Source organism: Sceloporus undulatus, chromosome 4, assembly GCF_019175285.1.
Source record: "Sceloporus undulatus isolate JIND9_A2432 ecotype Alabama chromosome 4, SceUnd_v1.1, whole genome shotgun sequence".
Classification (NCBI taxonomy): domain Eukaryota; kingdom Metazoa; phylum Chordata; class Lepidosauria; order Squamata; family Phrynosomatidae; genus Sceloporus; species Sceloporus undulatus.
In genome coordinates, this window is record NC_056525.1 from 33,012,097 (window position 1) to 33,026,850 (window position 14,754).

Here is a 14,754-nt window from a genome sequence, read left to right on the forward strand (position 1 = left end):
CTTTATGGCCAACCACCATTGTCCCCACTGATGGTGCATAACGTTCATGTGGTTGAACCACCATCACTAACAATGGGACTTCAAGTAAGGCCCCATCCTGTTAACTCTAATGGTGACACGGCTGTGGGCATATGCTGCCATTGGGGACAGTGAGATTTGTGGTCCTGCAGTTTTGGATATCCACGGGAGGTGGGTCCAGAACAGATCCCCTGTGGATACCAAGGCACCACTGTATAGTGCCTAGATCAAGCAAAATATAGTATCACTCTAATCTGTTTTGGTCAGACCTCACTGGTCCAGTTCTGGGCGCCACTGTTCAAAACAGACCTTGAGAAGCTGGAATGTTTCCAAAGGAGGGTGACCAAAAATGGTGAAAGGTATGTTTAGCCTGGAGAAGAGTAAGTTATGAGGTGATATGATAGCCCTCTTTAAGTATTTGAAGGTATGTCATATTGAGGAGGGAGCAAGCTTGTCTTCTGCTGCTCCAGAGAACAGGACCCAGAACAATGGATGCAAGCTGCAGGAAAAGAGATTCCACCTCAACATTAGGAATAATTCCTTCATGCAAGAGCTGTTTGACAGTAAATAACCCGGTTTGGGAACGCTTTAATTCTTTTTCTGGCTCAAGGCTATGGAATTCTGGGAGTTAGAGTTTGTTGTGGGGCCTAGAAGCGGGGCCCAACCGGCTTATTTCTCCAGTGTGGATGCAGCACTTTGTTTCTTTCCTTCCTTCCTTCCTTCCTTCCTTCCTTCTTTCTCTCTTTTTCAAAGGGGGATCTGTGTGATGCTGGGGGGGTGTGTGTGTGTGTGAGGGAGGGAGGGAGGGAGGGGGGGTGGAGGGGGACCGCCTCTCTGCTCTCTCTGCCTGCTCTTGAGGGGAGCCCAGAGCCCGGCTGGTGGGGCTGGGATCGGCAGCTCCTCCTGGCTCCCTCCCTCCCTGCCTGGCTGGCTGGCTGGCTGCCTGGGGCCCTGGGCCTCCGCTGAAGAAGGAAGGCATCGCCTCCTGCCGGCTGCTCTCTCTCTCGCTCTCCGGCTCCGGTCCCGGGGCCCCACCATGAGCCTGGCCGGCTCCCTGCGCGCCTGCTGGGCTCCGCTGCTCTGCCTGGCCGGGGCCCTCCTGGCTCGCCTGGCCGAGGCCAAGGGCAGCTTCTACCGGGCCCCGCCGGGGCCCCCCCTGGCCTACGGCAGCCGCTACAGCCTCTACACCTCCGGATCCAGCCCCCAGGTCCCCGGCGGGAAGCCCCTGGGCAAACACAAGTAAGGCCTCCCCAAAGAGGGAAAGGAGGGCAGGAGACTCAGCAGGGAAAGGGACTCCACCCGCGGATGCCCCACTCCCCTGGAAGGAGGAGGGCAGAGCCAGGTGGAGGTGTCCCTTAGATAAAGAGGTGTATGGCTTGCCATTTGGGATTTATACTTTGGGGGGGGGGGGTATTTTCGAGCCGTGGATGCTTGGATGCAGGGATAGAAAAATCCGGGGATAAGGAGGTAGTCAATGTAGTCCAAGAGGGGAATGGGCGAGCGAGGAGGGCAAGGGGCTACTGAATGTCCAAGAGGCAACTGGCTACAATTCGACAGGAAAATGACTATCCAGTGCCTAAGAGGGGAAAGGCCAAGAAGAGCGGCGGCTTAGAAAGGAAAGGGACTCGTAGTAAATGGCGAAGAGTGGAAGGAAAAGGACTAGTCCATGCCCAAGAGGGGAATCGGAGTTAAAGAGTGGCACGACGGGCGATCTAAGAAGAAAGAAATGCCCACCAGGGAAAGCCTTCACAGCTATAGCTAGCCCTGTCAGTCTGCAGAGGTAGATGGAGACTCCCCGAAAGAGAGGAGCGGGCAGCCTGAGCTTTCCTAGACCTCGCTCGATTTCCTCAGCTTCCTTGGAGGAAGATGGAGATGCCTCTGAGGAAGGAGGCTGAAGTCTCTGGGAAAGCTCTTTCATGGAGTCTCCGAGGGGCTGCGAGAGAGAGCTCTCTTCCTTAGGAGGGAAAGGGGCTGCGAAGGTGTCCCAGGGGCTGCCGAAGAGGGAAAGTGACAGGGCACAAGAGGGAAAGGGGCCGGGATAAGAGGGAAAGTGACTAGGCATCCGCACTGCAGAAATCTTCCACTTGGATCCCGCTTTTCACTTGCCTGGGCTCAGGAACTGCAGTTTCTTTCGGAGACGTTTCGCCTCCTCTGCCCAAGAGATCCCAGGATCGCAGAGCATTATGCCAGCCAGGGCAGTCAAAAGTAATGTCAAACTGGAGTATTTCTCCAGTGTGTGGATGCAACCAGAGTCCTATGCCTGCCTGCTTGCCTTCTCTCTTTCTTTCTCGTTCTCTCTCTTCCACCCTTTCCCCCCCTCCCCTTCTTCATTCCATCCAAAGGGATCTGCAGAATTCATATGGATTTTAAACATTCCGGAATGCTCCTTGGAAAGGGAGCTGGGGCTGGGGTTGGAAGCCTTGGCTGGCTTTTTTCAATTTCGGCGCCTTCCGTGCTGTTCAGCCATGGAAAACCCAGCCTTGGCAAAGCAGTTCTCCAAAAAGAAAGGAAGGAAGGAAGGGAGGAAGGAAGGATGGATGGATGGATGGATGGATGGATGGATGGATGGAGGGGCTGATGGACAGGGAAAAGAAGACAGACAGACAGACCGACAGACACACACACACGTTCTCCCTCTCTCTCTTTGCACCCAAAATGTGCAAAGCAAGACCCAAAAAATGAACTTCTTTTCTCTCTCTCTCTCTCTCTCTCTCTGTCCAAAATCTGTTGAAAACCTTTATGTTGGTTGGGCTAAAGAGGAGAGGACCGTTACTTGAGCAACTTTTCCCCTGGCGGCTGGTTAGAGATTTTTCTCTCACCAGGAATTCCTCCATCCCAACATACAGTACCTCTTGCCAAGTCGGAGGAGGGAATCCCCATTGATTTCTCCTACCTGGTTGTAAAACTTCACAACTGCTCCATGGAGTAGGTTGAGGCTGAGAGGAAGGGACTGGCTGAAACTCACCTAGGAAGTTTCAGCGGAAACTAGCACTTGGATGCATCCACAGTGCAGAAATAACCTGGTTTGACACCACTTTAACTGCTATGGTTCAATGCTATGAAATTCTTGGAATGGTAGTTTGCTTCGCTCTGGTGCCAGAATAAACTACAATTCCCAGAATTTCATAGCATTGAACCATGGCAGTTAAAGCATTGTCAAAACAGGTTATTTCTGCACTGTGGACACAGCCCTTGTCTCTCCCAGTCCAATGCTCCAAACTAGTACACTACATTGATGTGCATCTCTGTTTTGTACAGATATCAACTAGGATGCATCTACAGGAATAATGCCATTTGACACCACTTTAACTGCCATGCCACCATCCTACACAATTCTGGGATTTGTAGTTGGATTCCAGCACTCTTTGGCAGAGAAGGCCGGAGACCTTGTAAAACTGCAAACTCCAAGATGCTAGAGGATGGAGCTACAGCAGCAAACAGCATTATTTCCACAGTGCAGATCAGTGGTTCCCAAATTTTGTTTCTCCAGGTGTTTTGGACCTCAGCTCCCAGAAACCCCAGCCAGCTTAGCCAATACTCAGGAATTCTGGGAGCTGTAGTCCAGAACATCTGGAGGACCAAAGTTTGAAAACCATTGGTGTAGATGCATCTTCCCTCAGGCAGTTCCCAAGAGAGAATTTATTTACTTCCTCCTCCTCCCCACTCTTTTTAGTAGACTCTAACTTCTGGTTGTTGTTGTGATGGTGTGCCTTTAAATCTATGATGGGATTTTCTTGGCAAGATTTGTTCAGGAGAGGTTTGCCATTGCCTTCCCCTGAGAGGCTGAGAGCACATGACTTGAGTTTCATGGCTGAGCTGAGAATTGAACCCTGGTCTCCAGAGGTATAATCCAACCAGAGCCTAAAGTAGGTACATTTGAGGATGGCAAGTCCCAGAATAGCAGCCATGCTAAAACTCCCAGAAACCTTCAGTCACCCTGGCTATTGGCCATGCCACTGGATGATTCTGGGACTTCCCATCTCCAAAAGTAATTTTTCCAGGCATCCTAAGTGTGACTGCACAGAATCTCATGATGCCATAGAGGTATGATCTGAAAGCAAGTACTTCGTAGCTTCAACTTCCGTAACCCCCCTCCAACTGTTCCAGCTCCTGTATTGACTGAGGATGGTGGGAATTCTGGTCCCCAGCTGGGGGAGGCCTGTTGTAAATTTTTACAGATATAAAAGTGTGTGAGAGAGATCTTAGAATCAGTGGCTTCCAAACTTAGGGCTCCAGATGTTGTTGACTACAACTCCCAGAATCTGTGACTACTGGCCATGCACCAAAGACTTGTAATCAAGCAATATCTTGGTTTGAACACAGCTGTCTAAATGGACAGCCACTTCTGTCCAAATTATTGTATTCACGGTTTCTGTAGTACTTTCAGATTGCAAATTCTTCTGCCCCTCCCATCTCTGCACTCCAGCATCCATCAGCCCCAACCAACACAGTTAATGAACACAATGCTGGAAACTGAAGGGAAAAGATTCAGACTGATGTACATTGGGCCTTGGGGAGATGGAAGGACCTGGGGGGAGCAAAGGGTCCATTGATGGTTATTTAGTAATTATCCAGCCTCCTCTCTTGCAACGGGGAGGAATTGTGGCATGGATGGGTGACACATGGGCCCAAACAGTAGTAGTAGCAGTAGTAGCTGATGATGATGTTAAGTGCTTTCCCATCAACTTTTACTTAAAGCAACCCTATCATGGTGTTTTCTTGGTAAGATTTCTTCAAAGGAAATTTGCCATTGCCATGCTCTGAGGCTGAAAGAATGTGCTTTGTTCAAGATCACCCCATTGGGTTGCTGTTTCTGGGTAGGGATTTGAACTCTGGTCTCTCGGAGGCCTGGTCCAGCACTCAGATCACTTATACCATGCTGGCTCTTCCAAACATTAGGACTGTCCTACTAGGCAGAATAGCTAGTTGTCAAAATAGCTGCCACTTCTGGTGTCTGGCATCTGTGTATCTAATTACATTGTATGTCCTTGTTAGAGTTGTCCATTTTATTGCTTTATTTTTGTACAGTGAGATGTACATTGATGGCACCAGATGATGGTGATTCTAGGTTTCACAGTCAACTAAATGTTACTGATTGGAATTTTGGATCTTCAATGATTCAGAATTCTATCCAACAATCTAGGAAGCAGTGAACTACCCTCAGATACTGTAATGTGACATATAACAATTGTTGTTGTTGTGATTTGCTCAGCACATAAGCAGAGTATGATGCACTCATTTTCTGCTGGCAGGCCCCTCATAGGCAACTAAATGGCCAGTGTTGGACGAGATATGGCTATTGTCTGATCCATCCTGGGCTCTTCTTAATGGTCCTGTGTTCTCTCTATTGGGGGTTCTCGATTCCTACTCCACACACTTAGCTGGGACTACACCCCATTGAACTCAGTGAGACTTACTTCTGAGTAGGCATGTCTAGAATTTCATTATTAATTTGTAAAGTGCTGCAGAACCTTTATGCTGCCTCTCTCAACAACCCATGTGGGTCAGGCCTATACAAAGGGGGAACATAGAATCATAGAATCATAGAGTTGGAAGAGACCGCAAGGGCCATCCAGTCCAACTCCCTGCCATGCAGGAACTCTCAATCAAAGCATCCCCGACAGATGACCATCCAGCCTCTGCTTAAAGACCTCCAAGGAAGGGGACTCCACTTACACTCCGAGGGAGTTTGTTCCACTGTTGAACAGCCCTTACTGTCAGGAAGTTCCTCCTAATGTTGAGGTGGAATCTCTTTTCCTGGAGCTTGCATCCATTGTTCCGGGTCCTGTTCTCTGGAGCATCAGGAAACAAGCTTGCTCCCTCCTCAATATGACATCCCTTCAAATATTTAAACAGAGCTATCATATCACCTCTTAACCTTCTCTTCTCCAGCACAGTTTCAGATTGTAGCAGCTACCATGATTTCACAATGAGTGTGTGTACAGTATGTAGGCCAGGGGGTGGCATGGCTGAGATTCTCCACAAAGTTTAAAGTCCTAATGATAAATATATTCCAGATTAAATTGTAAACAGGAGTTTATTTCAGGACCGTTTGCTGTTGTTGCTTTTTATACCACCAAATGGGTTGGATCCCAATTTAGATGAGTGCAACTAGGCAGAGTGAAGCAGACTTCTCTATGGCTGCATCTACAGTGCAGAATTAATGCAGTTTGACACTGGTTTAACCACCATGGCTTAATGCTATGGAATTCTGGGATTTGTAATTTTGTGAGATATTTAGCCGTCTCTGTCAGAGACCTCTGGTGCACTATCAAACGATGAATCCCAGGATTCCATAGGAAGGAGTCATGACATTTAAAGTGGTATTAAGTGGAATTAATTCTGCAGTGTTGCAGCAACCTGTTTCTTCTTCCTCACAACAGAGCCTCTACGCTCTGCAAATGCTTCAAGAGGGTTGTAGGGAGGATCATATTGAAGGGGGTAGCCATGGTGGTGTGGGCCTGAGCAGAGGAGAAAATAAACAGAGGTATCTTCTGTGAGTGGAAGCTGTCCCTGCCCAATTGGGGGGAAACTTCACTTCTCACTACTCAGGCCAGGTCCTACCATGAGACAAAGTGAGGCAGCTGCCTCAGGTAGCCAATTTTCCTGATAGTAGATTGCCACAGATGAGAACATGTGCCATGCCCCCAACATTACATTAATGAAAACAAGGAGCATACTTATCAAATTTGCAGATGACACCAAATTAGGAGGAATAGCTAATACCCCAGAGGACAGGATCAAGATTCAATATGACCTGAATAGACTAGAAAGCTGGACCAAAGCTAACAAAATGAAATTCAGCACAGAGAAATGTAAGGTATTGCACTTAGGGCGGAAAAATAAAATGCACAGATATAGGATGGGTGACACCTGACTGAATGAAACTATGTGTGAAAGGGATCTAGGAGTCCAAGTAGACCACAAGTTGAACATGAGTGAACAGTGTGATGCGGCAGCTAAAAAGGCCAATGCAATTTTAGGCTGCATCAATAAAAGTATAGTGTCTAGATCAAGAAAAGTAATAGTGCCACTGTATTCTGCTCTGGTCAGGCCCCACCTGGAATATTGTGTCCAGTTCTGGGCACCACAATTCAAAAAGGACATTGAGAAACTGGAGCGTGTCCAAAGGAGGGCGACAAAAATGGTGAAGGGTCTGGAAACCATGCCCTATGAGGAACGACTTAGGGAGCTGGGGATGTTTAGCCTGGAGAAGAGAAGATTAAGAGGTGATATGATAGCCCTGTTTAAATATTTGAAAGGATGTCATGTTGAAGAGGGAGCAAGCTTGTTTTCTGCTGCTCCAGAGAACAGGACCCGAAACAATGGATGTAACCTACAGGAAAAGAGATTCCACCTGAACATTAGGAGGAACTTCCTGACAGTAAGGGCTCTTTGCCAGTGGAACACACTCCTCCCTCGGAGTGTAGTGGAGTCTCCTTCCTTGGAGGGCTTTACGCAGAGGCTGGATGGCCATCTGTCAGGGATGCTTTGATTTGAATTTCCTGCATGGCAGGGGGTTGGACTGGATGGCCCTAGTGGCCTCTTCCAACTCTACGATTTTATGATTCTATGATTCTAAGGGCACATGTGGCTAAGCAACATCAAAAGGTGGTAAAACTGATTAATGAGGAAGAACACATGAACTAGGAGAGGCTGCAGAGTCTGCTTTTGCCTGAATCTATAGGAGAAAGCCATGTTATACCCCCTCTCCCCTCTCACCCTGCTGGGTTGATTGATTGCAAACTAGTTTTGTACTTTTAACTCAGTTTGCAGCAACTTAAGCAAGTTAAGGAGAGAGGGGGAATGTGGGAGGAAGAGAGAAAAACTGGGACATTTTAACAGCAGCTGAAAAGATGGGATGGCAGGGAATTAAGCAGGAGTGTCACTGCCAAATTGGGACTGCTGGAGGGTATGAGGTGTTTGTGGGCTTTTTAAATGTCAGAATAATTTTGCTAGCCTTAGGTACTGTTCATCTTGACTGGGGTGATTATGGGGGTGGAGGGTATCATTTGCTGCTGTTTCTCAGGCAGTAAAATGACTTCAGTTGACTTAATTTGTTAGGGCAACACCACAACTTATTCCATTCATTAGCATCTCTAACCCCTTGTGTAGCTTGGGAGATGGAACAAAAGGGGCTAAAACAGCCAAAAGGGCGTAGTAGTTAGAGTGTTGGACTAAGATTGGGAAGATTCCACTCAGCCATGAAGACATGAGCCACAGAAGGTGGGGTATGAATAAATAAAGTGACTGGGTGACCTTGGGCTAGTTACTCTCTCTTAGGTGAGCCTTCCTTACAGGACTGTTGTGGGAATATAATGTGGGAATGGCTCCCTTGCACTTCTTGAATGAGATACAGATACCATAAACAACTAAATAGCCAATATAATGGTGAGAAGGATGGGGCAAGCATCTGCTTCCATTAACCTAGTTGCCCATGCCTGACCCTGGATCCCACTCATTCACTTGAGCAGCATTATCTGTGTAGAACAAGCAATTTTTCTTTCTCACGTACATTAAAAAGAAAAACAAGGCAAAGCAAAGGGCTTTGTGCATATGTTTGGGCTGGATTGACTACCACATTGGCTGTTTAATTGTTTATAACAATTATCTCTCAGCATGTAGCATAAAGGACCTTTACGGAAAGGCTGATGCTCCTGAGACATAGTAGCACATGGTCTATGATGGAGTTGGGGCAGGGGGGCAGCCCATCCCCTGCCATCCTGAAATGGCCCCCTGGGGCTGAGGCCAGAGAGACAGGGATTGGCCTAAGGGGGCTGCACAATAAACCCACTGAAGGATAAAGAAGTGTGAATGGGACAGAGCAAATGGATTATAGAAAGAATTTGCCCTCCCCTCCTTCTCCCATAATAGTACTAGAACTTGTGGACTCCCAGTGGGTGGTAGAGTCAGGAGAGACAAAAGAAAGTATGTCAGACACAATGCACAATTAATGCATGAAGTTTGTGTCCATGAGATGCGTGGAAGGTTAGGTGGCTGAAAAGGGGGTGCAAAAGCCCAATTCAAAATGGCTCCACTGGGTAATGATATCCATGTTCAGAAGCAATGTATAAACTGGGATAGGCAACTGTGGCAGGTAGAGGGGGCAGTTTTATATCCTGGGGGCTATGTTGAGTACCAAAAAATAAAACAAACAAACAAAAAGCCCAAAGTATCCAGAAGTCCATTTCTGGCTCTCAAAAATTGATATTTCAACACATGGAGGCCATGCAACCTATGCAGAAACTGAAATGTGCACCTGGAGACTCCCAGGAGCAACAATTCACCCCTTTTTCAGCCAGAAACAGTCCGTCTGGGGATTATGGAGGTGCTGAGGACCACAGAAATATCTGGAGGGCCACATGCAATCCCAGGACCCCACTTCGCCCACTTCTGGTATAAAGAAATGCTACTTGCCAAGAAACAATGAAAGCCAGCATAATGTAGTACTGTAGTCTGAGCATTGAACTAGGTCTGGAGTCCAGGGTTTGAATCCCTGCTCGGTCATGGAAATCCACTGGGTAACCTTGGGCAAGTCACCTAAGTCTCTCAGCCTCAGAAGGCAAAGGCAAAACCCCTCTGAAAAAAATCTTGCCAAGGAAACCCCATGATAGGGGGAGATGAAAGAGATGGACAGGTTATCAAAATTACCAAATAGTCTTCTCTGTGTCTCCGACTGATGCAGTGACTAGGGATGGCATCTCTCCACTCAATGCCTGTCTGGAGTCGGTAATGGGCTGGATGAGGGAAAACAGATTCATCCTGAATCCAGAGAAAATGGAAGTACTTGCGATAGACTCTCCCGGTCCTGGGAAGGAAATTTGTCCACCTGTCCTGAACGGGGTCACGCTCCCCGTGAACTACACTGTTCGCAGTTTGGGGGTGCTTCTGGACTCATCGCTTCACCTGACTCCTCAGGTGGATGCGATGGTTAGAAGTACCTGCTATCAGCTTCGGCTGATACGCCAGCTGCGCCCCTACCTGGACCGGAGAAACCTTGAAACAGTAGTACACGCACTGGTAACCTCTAGACTTGATTTCTGTAATGCACTCTACATGGGGCAACCCTTGTACCAAATTCGGAAGCTGCAGTTGGTTCAAAATATGGCCACAAGGCTGGTCACTGGTAGTTCCAGGGCCAGCCACATAACACCTATATTGAAAAATCTGCATTGGCTGCCAATCCGCTTCTGGGCTCAATACAAGGTGTTGGTTGTTACCTATAAAGCCCTAAATGGCTTGGGCCCAGAGTACTTAGAGGACCGCCTCTCCCCATACATTCCGCCCCGCACTCTCAGATTAGGTGGGAAAAAACTTTTGAGAGTTCCAAAGATGAGATACGTAGGGACTGCGCAAAGGGCTTTCTCTGCGGTGGCCCCGCAGTCTTGGAACTCTCTCCCTGATGAGCTCCGCTTGGCCCCCTCCCTGGAGTCATTTAAGAAAAACCTCAAGACTCACTTATTCCACCAAGCCTTCCCCCACATGTCCTGACTGTCATCTTCTCCTGTGTATTGCATGTTGTTGTTTTTTTAGATTGTTTATTGATTTTAACTGGTTTTAATTATTAGGTATGAGTGATGGATTTTTAATGATGTACTTTATTATACGGTTTAATATGGGGGATTTTCGTGGTTTAATTTTTATCTGTAATTTTGTTTTGTGCTGTATTGTATTTCATTATTATCTTGTAAACCGCCATGATCGAAGGAATGGTGGTATATAAATAAAATCTCATTCATTCATTCATTCATTCATTATCAAGAAGCATCCAAGGAAATATGATAGGTGATCTAGAAAAAGACTGAAATTTAATGGAAAAATACAAAAGTATGGAATAAGTAAGAAAAATGAAACATTTAAAAGAGAAAAGGTGAGAAGAGAGAGAGGGAGTCTGAAATATTTTTTAGAGTACAGATAAACAAATATGGGAGATACAGAGGATTGAGATTATAAACATACAATGGAAAGTAAAGAAGAAAGTAGAGGTAACAAAAGCAATTTAATGTGGACATGTATGAATACTTTAAAACTAAGGAGTATAAATGAGCGATGATGAAAGATCAAAGCCAGATATCATAGGCATTTAGCAGCTTTATTTACTGATGAGGGGAAATATATGTTGGAATATTATTAGTGTAATGTACATATGTATATACTATAGCTGAGACTTCAGAAAATTGAGGGGAGGAAAAAAAGTGATGTATTGGATTTATTCTTTATTCTGTAGTATATGCTGGAGACAAGATAATGATTATCAGTAATGTTATTCTCTTTTTTATGTTTTTATGTTTTTAAAAATTTACAATAAAAATTAAAAGAAAAATAAACCATGATAGGTTCCATGGCTGAGAGAGAATTTGAACCCTGGGAGTTGTAGTCCAACACTCAAATCATTACACCATGCTGGCTCTCTCTCTCTCTCTCTATACACACACACACACACACACACACACACACACACACACACACACACACACACACACACACAATATATATATGTGTATATATATATATATATATATATATATATATATATATATATCACATTTGTTTATAAATACCGTATTTTCCGGCATATAAGTTAACTGGGCATATAAGACGACCCCAACTTTTCCAGTTAAAATATAGAGTTTGGGATATATTCACTGTATAAGACTACCCCTCTTCCAATGCACACCAAATAAAAAATTTTAAAAATCAGATTTGATTTCAATATGGTAATTTTAATTCAAATGACATGCAGGTACTTAGCAGGAAACCTTGTTGTATACAAAGCCTGCTTGGATTGGTCAGCTCTCCCTGCCTGCCCAGCCCTCCCTGTCTCCAAGACTATCAGAGTGGTAGCTGCTTTCATATGATTGTCGCATACGGTAGGGATGCGGCTGCGGCCATTTTTGAGCCCCCTCCACCATATGCAGCGACCGCAGATTCTCCAGTCTGGCTCAGAAGTTTCAGCACCTGCCCTATAAGATGACACCTGGCGTATAAGATGACCCCCGACTTTTGAGAAGATTTTCCTGGGTTAAAAAGTAGTCTTATATGCCAGAAAATACAGTAAATGTACAAATGCATACATTTATTTTCCAAGTTCTGCCAGCAACCATCTGCTTGAATACTAATCTCTCAGCTGAGTTTTCTTTACACTATTATTTTCAAGCAGCTAAAAGGCCTGAAAATAGTAGTGTAGGTTTTTTATACTACCACACAACCTTGCCCTACTTGGCACTCTCCAGGTGGGATGAAGTAGAAATCCCATCATCCCCAGATGTTCCTTGCAGTCCTTGCATGTAAAGATGCAGTCACTGTTAACATCTCATCCCATTGCCAGGATTAAGAGTCAGTTCTTATGCTCATACATTAATATTATTGTAAAATGATGTTTTATTGTGCTATGTTGTTGTTGTTGTTGTTGTTGTTGTTGTTGTGTGCCTTCAACTCATTTCTGACTTATAACAACCCTAAGACAAACCTATCATGAAGTTTTCTTGGCAAGATTTGTTGAGAGGGGGGGCTGTCTGTGCCTTCCTCTGGGGTTGAGTGAGTGTGATTTGTCCAAAATCACAAAGAGAGCTGTCATTAAACTATAAAATCTGGTCATAAATAAATGTAGAATCCATCATGTATTTTTAAAATAGGAGATCATCATCTTCTTCTTCTTCTTCTTTCTTTCTTTCTTTCTTTGATAAAATCCAAGCAAACCCAAACCCACTTCTCTATATATCTGTATTCTACAATGGAATGCCAGATAAAACCTCATTATGAGTTTTCTAAGGCACATCCTATCCATTAGTGCATAAAAATTAAAGTAAATCCATTCAGAGTGGTCACGTATGTGTGTGTATGCATGTTTCCTCAAGTAACCTGTCAACCTATGGTGACCTCATGCATTTCATGTCTTTTCTTAGACAAGGAATACTCAGAGTTGGTTTTGCCAGTTCCTTCCTCTGCATCAGAGCCTACAGCATTGGGTACTTGTGGGAGCTCTCCCATCTTAGTACTAACTGGGGCTGACCTTGCTTAACTTCCAAGACCAGATGGGATCTAGTTCCTTTAGGGTATTTAGGCTCCAAAAGGAAGCCTCAGGTATGTAGTGCTCCAAAAGGAAGTCTCAGGTTCCACCATGGCATAGTGCTGTGAAAACCCCCTGTCTGAAACTCAAGGAGACCTGCTGCTGGTCCAAACCCAAGCAGATGCACCATCCCTAACCTGGATCCCACTTTCCATCATCTCCAGCTAGCTTGGTCACTGATGCAGATAAGACTGGGCTGGATGATCTATCCTGGCATAAGGCCAATGCCTATGTTATCATGTTCCATGTGTGCACCCTATATTAGTGAACCTGCATCATGTAGATGTGCAACAGAAACCAGAATTAGACAAGGTAGACTTTGCCCGATCTTATTTGCACAATGAAGGGAATAGTCATTGCAATATTTCTTTTGCAATTTTTTTGTTGCCCTCTTATTTTCAAGTAGTTTCCTTCTTTTCCTGCTATACTATTAGCTAAAAGATCCCCCTATTTATTTGTTATTTTGCAATTATGTCTTAATTAACAACTGCCTAAATTTGTCTTAGCATCAGTATAATGTAATGGTTGAGTGTGGGACTAGGTCTACATATGCACTGCAGAAATAATCCATTTTGATGCCCCTTTAACTGCCATGGCTCAATGCTCTGGGATTCTGGGATTTGTAGTTTTGTGAGACATTTAGCCTTCTTTGTAAGATAGCTTTGGTGCCACAACAAATTACAGTTCCTAGAATTCCATAGCACTGAGCCATGGCAGTTGAAGTAGTGTTAAAATGGATTATTTCTGCAGTGCAGATGGAGCTTAAGACTCTGGGAGAGAGAGTTCAGCCATGAAACCTCACTGGGTGACCAGTGGCACTTTCTAAGCCTAAGAGGGAGGCAATGGCAACCCCCCTCTAAACATATCTCGCCCAGAAAACCCTATGGTTGGATTGCCATATGTCAGAGTCAGCTTGAAGGCACAAAGCAACAAATGCCTTCGCCTGAACACATACGTTTCTGTAATAACCAATTTTATATGGACTATAGCTGGGCTTCACTGATAATCTCAGACTCAGATTTTTAGATTCAGTATTTGAAACTGAGCATTATAGAATGCAAAATAACGACAAAAAGAACAATATTTCAGCTTCAGGTCTAGTACTTCACTTTTGATTCTGGAATATATTCTGCTCAGTGGATGCAGCTACTGGGTCAGCCCCAATGGACCACGTAAATGCTTCATCTAGTCTGGCAATAGTTGGGCGTTTAAAAAAAAAATAAAGTCAGGTTTTTCCACCCAGTACTTCTAAGAAATCTACTTAAAGTTTTCATCACCCTTTAATGTTAAAAAAGATGTTCAAAACGTTTGGCATGCTTTGCTCTGTTCTTCAGTTTCCCGCTCCCCCTCCCTCCTTTTTTAAAAAAACTGAGTTGCATTATTATCCAATTGCAAACATATGGCATTTCATGGCAAATGATTGCAACAGTTGTTCCAGGTTTTCTAACTAGGACTGCAATGAATTTCAGAATAGTTTTTTTTTTAATTGTCAGGTCCTCCAGTTAGTTTTTCTGTGTTGTACATCCTTAGATTTTAGGTGTTTTATATATTTGGTCTGATGAACACTGAGCTTAGATGACCTCAAGCTGAAGCCCTGTTACCCTTTTCTGTACTGCTATAATTGGAGCTGAAGACTGCCTTTATGTTAGTGAGACAGCCAATGAACA

General features: G+C 44.9%; 1 protein-coding gene across 1 annotated transcript in view; it reads left to right on the top strand.

Annotated features, from left to right (window-relative positions):
- The first annotated feature begins 908 nt into the window (after nucleotides 1–908).
- The window catches only part of EMILIN3 (elastin microfibril interfacer 3), a 33,849-nt gene continuing 20,003 nt past the window's right edge, over nucleotides 909–14,754 (top strand). The window contains exon 1 of the mRNA XM_042461448.1: nucleotides 909–1,257. Coding sequence (XP_042317382.1) covers nucleotides 1,055–1,257 — 203 coding nt within the window. The 5' untranslated portion in view covers nucleotides 909–1,054. The remainder of the gene's footprint in view (nucleotides 1,258–14,754) is intronic.